The sequence below is a fragment of the Palaemon carinicauda genome, chromosome 28, assembly GCF_036898095.1.
Source record: "Palaemon carinicauda isolate YSFRI2023 chromosome 28, ASM3689809v2, whole genome shotgun sequence".
Taxonomy (NCBI): domain Eukaryota; kingdom Metazoa; phylum Arthropoda; class Malacostraca; order Decapoda; family Palaemonidae; genus Palaemon; species Palaemon carinicauda.
The window spans coordinates 43,243,527-43,260,332 of record NC_090752.1 but is presented as its reverse complement, the minus strand read 5'-3'; the positions used below and the strand labels follow the sequence as shown (position 1 = coordinate 43,260,332).

The following is a 16,806-nucleotide window of genomic DNA, read 5'->3' as shown; positions in this document are numbered from 1 at the left end:
ATATTAACCCAAAGAACGTGTTAACCTACGATTTGGCAACAGTAAATGTAAATGTCTACCTAATCCCAATAAGATATTATTGATCTGCATAGAAAACTTGTATATGAATATATCTTGCGTGTTATTATACAAACATACTAAGACTGTGGCCTGAATACCCTCATGCCTGATATACTGATGGTTTTTATCTTCTCTTTTATATATTTTGATCTTCATTTGAAATAGACCAAATGAATTGCAATTGAGGGAGAGAGAGAGAGAGAGAGAGAGAGAGAGAGAGAGAGAGAGAGAGAGAGAGAGAGAGATTTCCTGGGGTCACAACTCACTTGGTTGTTTGATCGAGTGTGTCATTTAACCAGTTATGGAGATGTTGCCTGAGGTCATCTTCCCTTGTGTCAATAAGCGCCAGGTGACGGTCGTGAATGCCGGCCAAAGCTGCCGTCAGCGTGTCACTCCCTTCGAAAACTTGGGCTCTTCTCGACTCTGTTTCTTCTCCATTTCCCTCTGTGTTCCCGTTGCCGCCGTTGTCAGCATTCTGGTGGAAATATAAAGCACTAATTTGCCATAATGTTGGTTTGATAGACGCTTTCAGCTATTAATTTCGTGTAATCGTTAGCAATTTGAGTAGTTTTATGACTTGTCTAATTCACTTTAAGCGTGCAAGATAAATAATTATTTAAATATCATGCCATTTCACATAATGGCTGCTATACTTAATGTCAAAACATAATAGATGATTAATTCAGAATCATAGTTAATATCCTCATGTTAAAAATGTTGCAAGAGGCAAGTTTTGTCTGTATAACCAATATGTATTCACGCACTACATCGTAGCTTAAATATCATGCCATTTCACATGATGGCTAATATACCTTATGTCAGAGCGTAATATAAGATTATTTCATAGCAAATATCCACATCTTAGATTAAGAATGTTGCAGGAGGTAAGTTTTGTCTGTAGACGAATTTGAAATTCTCGCACAACATCGCAGCTTGAATTCAACTGGTCGGTCTTTAACAGCTATTTTAATAAGAACATTTTCAATGCCATACGACAGTTTCTTACAAATGTATCATGGAAATAAAATAATCTAACGTCATTTTAAAGTATCTATTATTTTTTCCAATAGGTTCTAAAACAAATCCTGTGTGAATATTATATGGAATAATATTTCAATTTGAACGGGCTGTAAGGGCACTTTTCGTCTAATGTTTTGTTTGTTAAGTACAGTTAGTTGAGTAATGACCAGTGTCGTGTCAAAACCGCCAATGCTGACGGCCTATGCTTCGTGTACTGTGTATCCTTGTGGCCTATTACTGATGATAGAAGGGCCAATGAAGGGAAATGAGAAAGAAGTTACACGAATGATGCTGAAATGTTTCTATATCATAAACGGGGTACAGTACGCCAATGATTAGCAAGACCAAGCAGACAATAGCTCCTTATTCAGGAGGTTCCTTCGGTAAGTGATATTATTCTGTTTAACATTTAGTAAATTGATTATCGTCGTTTGGTCGTGATGTTGGTTTGTCAATTGAGCTTATTTGAGTAACTAGGCGTAGCCTTACGCATAGAAGCGCAAACAGGTTATAATAGAGGCTATCAAAATGGCCTGGAATGAAAAATATTGTCGATTCACATTGGAATATGATACAAAGTCAATTATTAGACCAATATTGACGAATACTGAGTTATGATACACCTCACTTAGTTTTATCTGGTGTTTTAAAATTGAGTAGGAATTAGGCTATATGGGTGAATTGTTACCAAACTATAGGATGAGCTAAATGTTTGTATTGGAAACCATAGATGAAATTATGAAGCTATTTGGATGAAAATGGATAGATATTGAAAACATATTGCTCTCTTTGGTGTTTAAATATTTAGATTTTTAGTTACTTGGTGCAAAGTTTGGCCGGACAATACTTACATTCTTAGTTTGGAAGAAAGCTTAGATTTCTATCTTCAATAAAAGTTTTTCTTCAAAGGCCAATTCTTACCTTGGAGGATAATTCCCTTAATCTGCAGTAGAAAGTGTAAGCTAATCTTCTTGCTTCTTGGAAGTCAGTGGCAGCCTCTTCCAGAAAGGTACCCACTAGGCTTCCAAGTTCCTCCCTGGCGACACCAACAACCTCCTGGAAAATAAGGGCGGGAGAAGTTTCGCAATGATATATTATTATTATTATTATTATTATTATTATTATTATTATTACTTGCTAAGCTACAACCCTAATTTGAAAAGCAAGATGCCATGAGCCCAAGGGCTCCTACAGGAAAAATAGCCCTGTGAGGAAAGGCAATGAGGAAATAAATAAACTACAATACGAGTAATTAACAATTAAGATGACATATTTTAGAACAGTAACAACACCAAAATAAACCATTCATGTATAAACTATAAAAACTTTAGAAAGCAAGAGAAAGAGAAATGAGACAGAATATTGTGCCGTTGTGTATACTCAGGCAAGAGAACTCGACCCCAAGACAGTTGAAGACCATGGTACTGAGGCTATGGCACTACCCAATGGTTTGATTTTGGAGTGGCCTTCTCCTAGGAGAGCTGCTTACCACGGATAAAAAGTTTCTAATATCCTTATTAAGAGAGAGTAGCCACTGAACAATTAAAGTGCAGTAGTTAACCCTTTGAACGAAGAAAAATTGTTTGGTAATCTATGTTGTCAAGTGTTTGAGGACGGAGGAGAATATGAAAAGAATAGGCCAGACTATTCGGTGTATGTGTAGGTAAAAGGGAAAATGAGCCGTAACCATAGAGAAAGATCCACTGTAGTACTCTCTGGCCAGTCAAAGAACCCATAACTCTCTAGCGGTAGTATGTCAACGGGTGGCTCGTGCCCTGGCCAGCCTAATATATATATATATATATATATATATATATATATATATATATATATATATATATATATATATATATATATATATATATATACACCCTGAAAGATGAGCTATCATAGAAATAGGCCTACCTTGATCTGGTCCGTCAGCGTTATCTCGGCCATGAGAAGGTCGTGTGAAGTGGAGGCTAAGAGACCCTCGAATTCTTCCTGAAGTTGAGCAGTTTTTAGGACCCTGGCTTCGTGCTCTTCCTGCAAAGAAGATCTTTTGTATCAAAGTCGTTGTAGTTATTGATCAGATTTTTGTGTTAGTAAATATTTTTTTTTCTTATAAATTCAAGAGATCCCGTCGAGTTTTTCGATGACAAATTTGGAATAATAATAATAATAATAATAATAATAATAATAATAATAATAATAATGGTTATAACAGTAATGATGGTGACAATAGTAAAGATAATAGTAATAATCACGACGATGATAACAATAATAAAAATAATAATAGATTTTACTTTTTTTCTCTTTTGTAAGAAAAGGTCTTTGTCCTGGGCCAACGAAGTTGGAAGGAAGTTATGTTTTGCCTTATGTTTGTGTGTTTGTCAGTGAACACCTTCCTGGCCACAATGTTAATCGTAATGAAACTTGCAAAGATTAACTTTCATGTAAAAAGCTGGAAATAATCAAATTTTGGAAGGTCAAGGTCAAAGGTCAAGGTCATGGTAAAGTAAAATGTCCAATTTACGTAATCAGCCATGAGTTTGGACATCGTCGTCACAGAGACTTCAAACTTGATTCATATTTGAGTGTGTAAAAATCCACGCCAATTGATACATGTTAATGTCGAAGGCCAAGGTCAAGCAAAAGGTCAAATTCTGGTCATCAACCATACGGCCACAATTTTTATCATAAAGTAATGAAACTTTCAGGGATTTTAAAGTGTTGTGTAAAGAGCTAGAAATGATAAAATTTTGGGAGGTCAAAGGTCTACTTCACGGACGAGCAAAACGTTCTTATCACGTAATCAGCCATAAGTTTGGACATCCTTGTCACAGACTTCAAACTTGATTCATATTTGACTGTATTAATATCCACGCCAATTAATACATGTTTAAGTCAAAGGTTAAGGTCACGATCGAACAAAAGGTCGAGAAATAAACTGCAGCGGTGGAGGTCTGCGCTCTACTGAGTGCCCCTTTAATTTAACCTGTTTTTAGCCGAGAAGCAAAAGATGCTCTTCTTTCCATACCTGGTCGTCCCCGAGACTTGCTTCCTCGGCGGCTCTCACTTCGTGTGCTGTGGCTAATATCCTCTCGGCCTCGGATTCCAAAGTTTTCACTAACCTGAATTTCAAGAAAAAAAAAATGTAGGAAGTGGCGGTCAAAAGGTTTTCTCTTCACTTTGAGAAGGTTTTCTTATTTGTTGGTGGATGTAGGTATTGTCCCTAACCGTCAATAAAATAGATTTTATAATAAATTTTCTTTATTTGGTTTTAATTAACATGAAAATCACAAGTTTTCATTAACTTTCAAGCGAAACATTTTTGTCTTCATCAAACTTTATAAACACTAGGCCTATTTCTTTCACTAACCTTCTAACTGTTAGAAGGTTAGTGAAAAACTATTTTGTTAGATCAGATCTAACAAAATAGTTTTTCTAGCAAGTGATGTTAAATAACCCGTTTTTCTAACTTCCAAGCCTAAATTTTTAACCAACCCTTCAATCAAAGATTTTAAGCAATAAGAAATTAGGGCAAATTTTTTTCATCTATTTCTAAATGACTGTTTATGAAGGATGTAATCCATCTAATGGTTTTCATTACCTGTAATCGTCTTGTATGAAGTTGGACTAAATTTTGAACAAAACTCTCATCAATAACTTTTGGATTATCTGAATATAAAGGATTTCATTAAACTCTCATTAATCATCTTCTCGATTCGTTGATTTGGTGTGGATAATCTAATTAGTAATAATATTGTTTTGGTGAATTAATATAAAAGACTGGTTATCTCTATAAAACCCCGTCTTTGGTGAAATTAATTCATCTATTTCTCATTAAATTTGCAGTTCTGTTTGTGATCAGTCTATTAATTTTGAACATCTAATAATATAAACTAGAGGAATAGAATTCTTTTGTTCATACATGCAAACTGACATATATATAACTATAGCTTTTATTTGTTCATTGTTGCTTTATTTGCAAGTTGAAATATATAAAAAAGACGAAGATTTTAATTTCATGAAGCAAATTATAAAATCAATTCTGGATTATAAAAACTGACTATATATCAACCAATGAAATATTTTTGAAACTCGACACTTGATATATTATCCCAATCTATTCTTTTGCACAAACTAGCAGGTTGATTGATAGTTACATTATTATTATCATTATTACTTGCTAAGCTACAACGCTAGTTGGAAAGCGGGATGCTATAATCCCAGGGACTCCAACAGGGAAAATATCCCAATAAGGAAAGGAAACAAGGAAAATTAAATTTTCAAGAAAAGTAACAACATTAAGCTAAGTATCTTCTATATAAACTATAAAAACTTTAAAATGAAAAGAGGAAGAGAAACAAGACAGAACAGCGTGTCCGAGTGTACCCTCAAGCAAGAGAACTCTAAACCAAGACAGTGGAAGACCATGGTACAGAGGCTATGGCACTACCCAAGACTAGAGAACAATGGTCTGATTTTGGAGTGCCCTTCTCCTCGAAGAACTGCTGACCATTTCTAAAGAATCTCTTCTACCTTTAACAAGAGAAAAGTAGCCACTGAACAATTACAGTGCAGTAACCCCTTGGGCGAAGAAGAATTGTTAGGTAATCTCAGTGTTGTCAGGTGTATGAGGACAGAGGAGAACAAGTAAAGAATAGGCAAAGGGAAAATGAACCGTAACCAGAGAGAAGGATCCACTGTAGTACTATCTGGCGAGTCAAAAGACCCCCAAAACTCTCTAGCGGTAGTATCTCAACGGGTGGCTGGTGCCCTGGCCAAGCTACTACCTACTATAATGATAACAACAACATATACGTAGACCATTGAATTGTATGAGAAGCATTAAAAAGCAATTTGATAGACTTACCCACGAGCATAAGCATCTGCTTCATTCTTAGCCTTATTCAGCGCCTTCTGCAGTAGATCCAACTCCTCTTGGCGCTCGACTTGGTGGGCCAGACCGGAGTTGAAGACTCGCAGACAGACAGTGTTGAACTGCTCGCGGTATCTGAGACGAATAATCTGATTTATTCATTGGAATTTGGTATTAGGGAATACTTGTTCTGCCCCCTACTCCATTCTTCCTTTATACCCCAAATGTACTCTTCCTTTTTTGAAGGGCATGTCAATCTCTTCCTCTAGAGTCTAGTATACAGTAGTGCTAAGTCCTGTTGTCATTAGAACCAGGCTACACGAGGGCGTTAGGCTGTCTCTCCTGTTATTATTATTATTATTATTATTATTATTATTATTATTATTATTATTATTATTATTATTATTGGCCAAGTTACAGCACAACCCTAATTGGGAAATCGCATTGCTAAAAGCCCAAGTGCTTCAATAGGGAAAGCAGTCCAGTGTAGAATAGAAATAACGAAGTAACTTTACACTTGAAATGAAAAATTGGTATAATGTATCATATATATTAGGACATAAGTCATATACAAACTAGGAAATGGGACTTTAGTCAACCTGTTCAACAGAAAACCATTTGCAGCAAGTTTAAAGTTTCATCAATTCAATAACCGGATTATGAAGATTCTTTTACATTCTGGTCACAACTGGAATAAAACTTCCTGAATACTGTGTAGTATTGAACCATATGATGTAGAAGGCAAGATTTATAATCAACTGTGTCAGCTGTCTTCATGACTAATACAACGTTTTCGATAGAAGTCTGAGAAGATTTTAATGCAAAGGTTAGTCAGAATTATGAAAGAACTTATGCAATTTGCAAAAAAGAACTAACTGACTGAAGTCTTTGTCCAACAAATGAAGGTGAGAATCAGTAACTGAAGACCAGAAAGGAAATCAGTATTCAAAAATGGCAAAATTAAAGAATTGAAACATTTACTCAGTATAGATTGATCATCGAAAATCTATAAAACTTTCTCAACGTGTTCATGTTCTACCAGTGCCTCTAACTCTGTTTTCAACTTACAATACTACTTTCTAGGGAAATGATCGTTCTGCTATCCCTTAGCAGGAGTAGTACTAGTAGTATTGCACAATTTCTTACTGGCAGGAACAGAGGTTACATTGAAATAGGAACAAGAGCCTACAGAAAGGAAGAGTCTGTGAAATGTACATCATTGTTAACAATAAAATTCCCAGGCCAACATTCTTACCTATACTTTTGTAGTCTAATATAAGCTAATTCAAGATTAAAGGTAGTTACAGGGATATATACTAATTTAACCTTCTCTGATCTTATCTTATCTAATCCAATCCACCCTAACCTAGGATACCCATTTCATAGGACTACCCTAAAACGTAGCTAGAATTATGGTAAATACCGTAGTTACAAGAGTAAAGTTAGACTGCCTCACCTTGAACTACATATTGTACCACCTGATTAACAACAAGACTGAATATAATTACTCATGTGAATAAAAGATGATTATGATTCTAATACCATACCAGTATCTATACTTGGTAATGATAAAATAATGAAAGTTATGTAGAATAGGAATTGTAGCAATTGGCTAGAAAGAAAGAAAAAAAAAGGGTAGCTAATAAAATAATATATAGCGTTGAGGTGTTTTGTGTACTATTTGGTGACAACCTACTAGAGGACATATGTCGGCTACTCTTGCACTAGAATAAAACGATCATTGGTACTCGCTTTGTCATCAGTGCATGAGCTCCTGGAAGTTCGAGTAGCACGCCCATATCCAGATCCCCACGAAACATTTTCGTAAACAAAGAACCATCATTCAGCGCAAGGACACCAGCCTTCCTGTGTTCTTCCTTTGACTTCCTGTCCTCGGCATCCTTGCGTTCTTGTTCGTGGATTTTTGCCTCCTCTGCCTCCACCACAGCTATCTTTTCTCTGTCAACATCAAAATGAAGAAATTACTTGAAACACAGGATTTGACGTTAGATTCATTCTTAAACTGCTGGATGATAGATGAGCTACCCGTGTAGTAAATTTATTTAAGATTAATCACATCTGTCGTAAAAACATATTTTCCAGCTTTTACGATTTGCCCATCAGATTTTACAAAATATAATCAAGGTATTCCCTGCAATGTTGCAATACTGTAGTTATGTTGATGTGATTTCACATAAGTACGAACATGCACAACATATATTCTCCGATTGAAAATAGATGCATGATGTAAAATTTGCCAACAAGATTCTAAAATTTGCCAGAAAATTCGAGTGACCTCCTTACGCAGCACATAGTCAGGCAGATCAAATCAAGACCCATATTAATGCGGGAACTCTCGATCCAATGCGTTTTCCCCTTTGATAACAAAAACTTCTATAAGTTGCAAAGGTGTAATATGACAGTCCTTTTAAAAGGAGTTTACATGTTTACATTGCCGTCCTGCCTGATGCTCAATAATATAGGAGGCTTTCACAATGATACCTTGCCTTTTCTGCTGGAAATCCTTCATTCGAAATTTCCAGAATTCATCCATATGTTTAATGTCCTGGGTTATAAAGGTTTACCAAACTAGACTTCAAATTGGAAATTAGGCTTGGTATAGAACTATAGGTCCACTTATAGAAATATCGAAACTGGAAGAAACAACAGTGGCTCTTATAAGAAAGATCTAAATGCTAAGTTTTTGAGTCCATCAAAAAGCAATGCTCTCCACCAGAGGTTCAAACAAGGCGCCTAGTTTCACCCATTTAAAGTTTACATTCCAGTTACGAGCTGCTCTATGGGGAAGATCCTGTGTTAATACACAATTTACAACAATAACAACACATACTTATAAGCAATCAGCGCCGAGCTGTGTTCAGCGGCGGTGAGTCGGCGATGGTCAAGGTAGGCCAAGTCTGGAAGGTGAGCCAGAACATACTCCGGGTAGCGTTCATCGCACATAGGGTTGGAGGACATAGTCAGACTGGAGAGCTTTCCCAGTAATCGCAGCATTCGTACCTGGAGGATCGAAAGAGATCTAATAACTCGTCATCTTTCGAATCGTGGAATCGTTCGGTGACAAGAGATGAAAAGTGTCAATATAGCATCGTGGGAGCATCATATATGCCAGAAAAATGCATAACAAAAAATATAGTAATCAGGTAATTAATTTTCATATATGAAGGAGCTGAAACTTATATTTTCTAATGAATCTAATATTGGATAATGTTTGTTTGTTTGTTTTGTGAATTTGTTTACTTATAGTGTTTAAAGGAACCTCTGAAGGGATTTACCATGCCAAGATAAAGCCCCTTAAAATTAGGCAGATGTTACGTGTGGAGTTGGCCAAGTTTGGCCATTGTGACACAATTATTTAAAAATGCAGAGTGAAAATTCACAAAATGATAGAAATAAAGAAGGTAAAATAGCAGTAAGATATTTCGCCTTCAATTCAGGCATAGAGTATGTCACTATTTTGAAATAATTTCTCAATAATTCAGGTGTAGCTTCACACTTACGTCAGTTGTCATGAAAATATATAGTATGCTCATTCTAAAGAGACTACAGAATAAGATTGATGAAAAGCTGAGATATATACAAGCAGGATTTAAAAAAAGGTAGAAGTTGTATTGACAAAATTATCATTACAAGACATATGGTACAGCAATGTGTAAAATATAGAAATCCACTTCTGATGGCATTTGTGGAATCTGAAAAAGACTTTGATATTATGCACCGGGTAATTTTGTGGAGAGTCCTACGTTATTATGAAGTTCCTCTTAAATATGTAACTTTTATTAAGTCTGTTCATGAGCATAGTAAGTGCAAAGTTAATGTTAGTGGAGTCCTATCAAATGAATTTCCAGTGGACAGCAGAGTACTTCAGGGGAATGTGTTGTCACCTGTATTGTTTATCCTCTTCGTGAATTTTGTAATGCATAGAACAGTTTTGGATGGTGAATAAGGATTGGACTGGTTTGGTAATAGGAAATTAGCTGAACTAGAGTATGCTGATGATGCTGTCCTTATTACCAGAACACCACAGGATTTGCAAAGCTTGCTCACCAGACTACATGAAATATCACATGAGGTGTGGCTCAAGATAAATAGAAGAAAGACAGAGATGATGAGAACGGAATATGCAATGGAAGATGAAATATCATTGGAAGGAGAAAGGATTAATGAGATGGAATAATTTAAATATTTATTAAAAATGATCTCTAATGCATGGTCTTTAGAACTGGAGTTTAATGAAAGATCGAAAAAAAGAAAATCAGACAATGGCTAGATTAAGTAAAATTTGGAAATCAAATCACTTGAAATTACATATAAAAATCAAGCTATATATCAGTTTAGTGAGATCAGTGTTACTGTATGGACATGTGTCGTGGTATGACAATGAAACAATCTCCAATAGATTTAGTATATTTGAGAACATAGCCCTCAGAAGGATATTGGTAGTTAAATAGCTGGACAGGATTAGAAATGAAACTATAAGAGAGATTAATCGAGTGCCATATGTGGATGAGATCATGATGAAAGGTAGATGGCGATTGTTTGGGCATGCTCTTCGCACTCCCCAAGAGAGATTAGTCCACCAAACTTTCAAGGCATTAGAAGAGTTGGAAGACCCAGGCCTACATGGTTGAGGACTATGAAACGTGAAGTAGGAGATGATAAATGGCGAAGTATTGATTTAAAAGCTTAAGATAGAGACCACTGGTGAAATCCAATCGAGGCCCTTTGCGTCAATAGACGGAGGAGGAGATGATGATGATGATGAATTTAGGATTAGTGACCACAGGAAGACAAGGCATCATAACAATTTACCAAAGATGGATAAGGGTATCTCAAGATAAGGGATTAAACTGAGAAAAAACTAAATGTATCAGAGAGAGAGAGAGAGAGAGAGAGAGAGAGAGAGAGAGAGTTGGGAAGGTGAGACTCACATCATCGATATCGTCCAGGAGGTTATTCGCCACCGTGAGGACTTCCAGATCAGGCAGCGACTGCAAAACCAGGCGATCCAGCTTTTCTAATCTGTTGTTATGGAGAGCTAAGACTTCTAAGTGACGCAGTTCTCGAAGTCCATCCATGCTGGTTAACTGAAAAGGAAATAAAAGAAGATACTCGAACATTAAAAAATAATAAATAAATAAGTTTTGTTTTTTGGACGCATGGTAGAATTTGACCTATATTGCTGATCCTGTTATTGAAGACATAGTTTTCAGAGAAGAAGAAGAAGGTGTTGATGAAACGATTAGGAATGGCAAACATAAGATGTTAAGTATTGGTCGTACCTAGGTGATCTTTAGAATTATATAATGCTTACCTGCTCTGCCTAAATTAGACAGCACAGTATAATATTAATCCTTTTACGGAAGGGAGGAGAGTTACATGATTTCCATATCTCTTCCATAACAATATAGCGATGTCCAGCATTATAATATTAATTATCAAAATGAATGAAGCCAAGAGTAAAGTATGGCAATTAACCCCAAATAGGTTTAGATGAGAATATACCCAGATCAAAATAAACATGAGACTCACTTGGTTAAAGGAAAGGTCCAACCATGTCAAAGAGACCAGCTTCTCTAATCCACTAACGATACTGAGGCAATTGTTGCTTAATTCCAGCCGCGTCATGCTCTGAAACATCCATAAGAAGTCCAGACTCCCTAGGCCTGGAACGAAGAACAAAGACTGGAATGAGAGATAAGTCTCCTACGAACGTGAAACGAATCACAAGATTAGAGGGTGAAGCAAAACTCACTGTGTTATAACGACAGCAGATGTCTGATTGTGATGTGTTGTTGCCATAGGAGAAGGTCATGGATTCTTAACTCTTCATTTCGAAAAAATCAATGAGAAAGTTAACGCCCTTTGAAAACACCCCCATTATAGCCTACCTTGCCTCAGTGTGAAGCCTACCTAACAGGTCCACAGAAGCACAGAAGTTTTTTAACAGGACCTCTCATAACAGTTTGATCTCTCTGGAATTTGAGTCTGCCCTTGATTCTCTCGCACTTCCTTTTGGGTTCTGTATATGATGAATAGTTGGACGCGGGAATTTGCGGCACACCTAACTTTGAGGACCCGTGTGTAGCCCTGCTCACCACCTCTGCCATCTCTCCCTACTCTATCTGTTTGGTTACTCCCCGCACAGTAAGAGTGTGACAGGGTTCACTTGTTTAGAGAAAAGTGTGCTAGGAATTCCTGTGTCCAGCTGCACATTAGAATTCTGTTATCTGCGTTAAATGGAGGTAGATAAGAATTCAAAATAGGGGTGAAAAGAACATTTTCAACAATAGGGGTCATCAGTCAAACACAATGACCATGAGCCTTCTCTGTAAGTGTATAAAGCTCCAATCTTGTCAAATTATTGCAGCATAATAAAGGGATATTTATGATTCACATTTTGAAAAGACTGACAGGGACTCGTGTATTTTTCTTTTCTGAATAATGTAAAATACACAGAACATTAAAAGTCAGTGTTACAATAATGGTGGTGCCAGAATTTAACAGGTGGCTATTGTACTGTATTGTATTTTCTTTTGCCCTTGACATTTCCGTTTCTAAGATAATATGCTTTGTATTTAACAACTTCAAGGATTAGGGGTTGCAAGGTCCTCATTCACTTCTAGGCTAATTTTAATACTATTCTTCGTGATCCTGTAGATTCTGAGCCATCACATTTTGTTTTGCAGTTGGTTTGCCAAGAGATCTCATTTACAGTATAATCGGAAAGGGAAAAATAATCTTAATTAACAGCGAAAGGTAGAAAAAGTCTCTCCTCTCTCTCTCTCTCTCTCTCTCTCTCTCTCTCTCTCTCTCTCTCTCTCTCTCTCTCTCTCAGCTATGTATTTTTCCTTTTTGTAAGACCATAGCTGTAAAATTTAAACTGTCAGTGTCCATTGGCTTTACGATTAGTATATTATCATTTTTGGTATAATTATAGTTATAAGATCCAATAGTTATATATATAGAAACTTTCTTCGTATAATATCGGTCACAATGAACTCTGCACTTTTCTGTTTTCTTAAATCAATGGATGCACTTCATATGTAGCCTCGAAAAAGGTCAAATAGAAAATGTACAAAGAATCTACATTCAACATGAAATTCGAATTCATCCTTGGAAGGAGAATTGTTTCCCAACTTAAACTATTGATATCAAATGTACTCTTCCAAATACGTATTTGTCAAATTTGATAATTATAGGTTGAATTATATAAAAATTACTGGATATCATTTCATTGATTGGCTGTTAATTGTTATAAATTTAGACGTATTCACTATACGCTTAGTCATTTTGTCTGCTTGTATTTAGTGTGCAGTTCCTTGCTTAAATGGGTTAGTTTATGACTTTTTTTTTCTTATGTATAGATGTATGTTTGGAATAAAAATTTTGGTCTGTCTATTCTCAAAACCTCTCACTATAATATTGGCTCCTATACTAGTTTATTGTCCCTTCTTGAAGACTATATTTAATCGTGTGTGAAAGTATAATGATATAATGAAAAATAATGTTTAATTATTGTAAGTTTTTTATAACATTATTTCTGTTTTAAATTTCACCTACCTTTGTATTGTCGCCATTTGGAATACTGAAAACAATAGGCATATGCATAGCATCACAATTAAGTGTTATTTTGATCCTGTTGTCTCTCTCTCTCTCTCTCTCTCTCTCTCTCTCTCTCTCTCTCTCTCTCCGCACAGAGACGTGATACGTATATAAACACGTCCACATGAAATATAATCCAAGCACTACCGCGTGACGTCACAGACACACCCTGCGCAGACCATGGCCAAATTTGGAACGAAGATGGGTTAACCTATTATTTATAGACCAAGTAAGGTTGATATCGTAATCAGTAGACAACAAGAAACGCACAAACATGGTTTCACGTGTGCATTATCAAATTAAGTAACGTACATTATATGTGAAAGGAAATTTATGATATTTTTTAATCAGAATTACATAGGAGAAATCACGGCTACGGATTAACTGTACTGTAGGCCTACTGTGTTCGTATACATTAAAGTGTTTTTTTTTTTTACTATTATTATTTGTTTATCTGAGGTTGCATGTATTATTTATATTGACATTGTGGAAATTTCGATGAAACTATGTAAAATATGTAAGACTAATAATTCATGAAACATATGTAGTGAAAACATACTTCCAACTTGTAAGCATGCAGTTCATAACAATATTAAAAAACTAAAGTATCAACCGAAGTATTCTTTACACGAAAAAATGTAATTATGAATATATTTTACCAAAATAACTACAATGTAAGTTATACAGAATTCTAGTTTTTAAGTACATATACGTATCAGCCACAGAGAAACAACACCATTTTTCACCTTTGAACTGTAAAGAGAGCGTGGCCACATGAGCACAGATGTTAGAAGCATTGATGTGAGTCAGAGGCGGAAGATGCGGATGTTGAGCTGACAGCGCCTCCGCCAACATCTGAACGCTAATGGTGCCTACTTCCTGCCAAGAGCTGATATCTTCAATTGCGGTATCCTTCGTTGATGTTATTGGTTTGCGTGGACTTAGGCCACCCTGCGAAGTATAATAGACCCATGATAAAACAGCCACATTTCTTGGTTGCAAATATGCAATGTAGTTCATGATTTCTACGTCTTACATGATTGCGTATGCTAATAGTTTTAAATTATTAGGTCACGATCTTATATGTGGTTCATTGCGAACTACTTGATATCAGTCTCATACTGTCGTATACCTTATCTATTATGAAAAAAAGGAAAAAAAAAAAAAAAACGTAAATTTGTGCCCACCCTAAAATCGTAATTGGAATGATTTATTTCATGGTTCATTTCACAATGCAATGAACTAAATATTACTTTTATGGATCTAATGTTATTTTCTTTATTGTTCACCATCTACTGATCATGCTAAATCAAAAAAAAAAAAAAGAGGCAAAGCTTCCTTGTATTATTAAATTTAAATCTTTAATATTTCGTTTAGTTATCAACATCACTATTTCTGTAACATTCTATATATGTTTGATAGACAAAATAATAACCTAACTGAAATTCCATGCCATCTACATATGCGGTTTGCCTTTGGAACAGCAAGGAAGGAACAAATGTCAGTTGACAGAATCCAGCTCCAATACCAAGGTGGTCTGGTTCAATTGGACTAGTTTTCGTACAGTGGTTTTGCTGATATTTGAAATACCTGACGTTCATGTCATTTTCTCGTTTCATTTTTCTTTATGTCGGCTTTAATATTTTGACCAGAAAATTTTATTTGCCAAGTTCCTTGGCTAAATGTTAATGCACAAACACTGGGTAGGTGAAAGTTTTGCTACATAATTATGACATAAAATTTTATACCTAGTCTAAGTAGCCTATGAACCGAGAAATTATATTCTTTGACCTTTCATTCGCACTGATTGTATCCTTTCGCAGCAAACGGGTTCTATTATTCCCATATATTTAAGGAAAAACTTTTACGAACTTAACGTAAAATCAATTACGGTGTATTAAGATTATTTAAGACTATAGGCCTACTTGTTTTACTCAGTCAAGTTAAGCTCTGAGGATGTAATTACTTGGTATAAAGTATGCTTTAAAAAAAAAAACGGAAACTAATCACTGAAGTACTTTATTTTTGTGATGCTAATTTTGACGGCAAAGTAAATTTTAAATTAAAGAGACATATGGGTGGGAGAAGAGAAGGAAAAAGAGTGGGGCCTTATCCTTGATGAATTCACTGCCTCTAGAAATGTGGTAGTGAAAACGAAAACAAGAGAAAAATTTAAATGTTTGGCAGTGGAAGGAAAGAATCAATCCCTTAAATACATTTTGTTTAAATAATCTTAATACACCGTAATTGATTTTACGTGACTTTCATAATCTATTTTATTAAACAGCCATCGCTTTATGCATTCATTAATCTGGTTTTGTTATTTCTTTGTTGATAAAAGAACTTTCTCTGTGTTCTAGTTTTGTATCCTTGGTTATTCTTTTTTTCTGAAGCTCGCTACGCAAGTTCAAGACCTTGGACAACAACAACAACAACAACAACAACAACAACAATAATAATAATAATAATAATAATTATTATTATTATTATTATTATTATTATTATTATTATTATTATTATTATTATTATTATTGTTGTGATACACATGGGTTCCTTAACACATAGCTTAGTATTTAGTGAAAATTGAAAATAAACAATCTGAAATATCTCTCTCTCTCTCTCTCTCTCTCTCTCTCTCTCTCTCTCTCTCTCTCTCTCTCTCTCTAACCTACTACCGTAACATGACAAACCGTTACGTACGGTGACGTGTAGTGAGCCCATGGATGCAATCATTCCACTTTCATGTTCACAAAGCGTTGATGCTCCTTCTTCCCCCTCCGCCCTGTCATCCTTCTCGGCGCCTTCGTCAGGCACCTCGTCTTCTGCGACGTCAAACTCGTCGTCACTTAGGTTGAGAGACATTTCATCAAATGTCTTATAATCATCTCATTCGAGGTAGTGAGACTAATGTCGCGAAGGAGATTCAAGGAATAGGCCTACTACGGTCTAGATCTTGGCTTGTGAAATGTTATTGAATAACAATTAATTAACAATTGTTTTTTAGAAAATAAAAAAGAAACACTATTACTGATTCTAGATTTAAATGTCCTCTGTTTGAGGAAGAAAATATTAAACTTGCGCTCTCGGATCTTCGAGACCGATTGTGTCATGTGCACATAGTGGACTAGCGTTCCCGTTTCCATGGGAACAGCGTGTTTGACGCCAGCGTTAAAGATGTGTTTCTTTAGAGTAGTTGGATATTAATATCCTTTGTTAATTGTATATTTAAAAAAAAA

The 16,806-nt window shown here is 35.5% G+C and overlaps 1 protein-coding gene across 1 annotated transcript in view; it reads right to left on the bottom strand.

Annotated features, from left to right (window-relative positions):
* Positions 1–16,591, bottom strand: part of LOC137622012 (dynein regulatory complex subunit 3-like) — an 18,126-nt gene extending 1,535 nt beyond the window's left edge. Inside the window, exons 1-11 of the mRNA XM_068352494.1 lie at positions 16,271–16,591; positions 14,317–14,521; positions 11,498–11,631; positions 10,897–11,052; positions 8,796–8,965; positions 7,697–7,903; positions 5,939–6,079; positions 4,100–4,193; positions 2,986–3,105; positions 2,002–2,136; positions 327–535 (exon numbers count right to left, since the gene is read on the bottom strand). Coding sequence (XP_068208595.1) covers positions 327–535; positions 2,002–2,136; positions 2,986–3,105; positions 4,100–4,193; positions 5,939–6,079; positions 7,697–7,903; positions 8,796–8,965; positions 10,897–11,052; positions 11,498–11,631; positions 14,317–14,521; positions 16,271–16,432 — 1,733 coding nt within the window. The 5' untranslated portion in view covers positions 16,433–16,591. The remainder of the gene's footprint in view (positions 1–326; positions 536–2,001; positions 2,137–2,985; positions 3,106–4,099; positions 4,194–5,938; positions 6,080–7,696; positions 7,904–8,795; positions 8,966–10,896; positions 11,053–11,497; positions 11,632–14,316; positions 14,522–16,270) is intronic.
* Between the last annotated feature and the right edge of the window lie 215 nt (positions 16,592–16,806).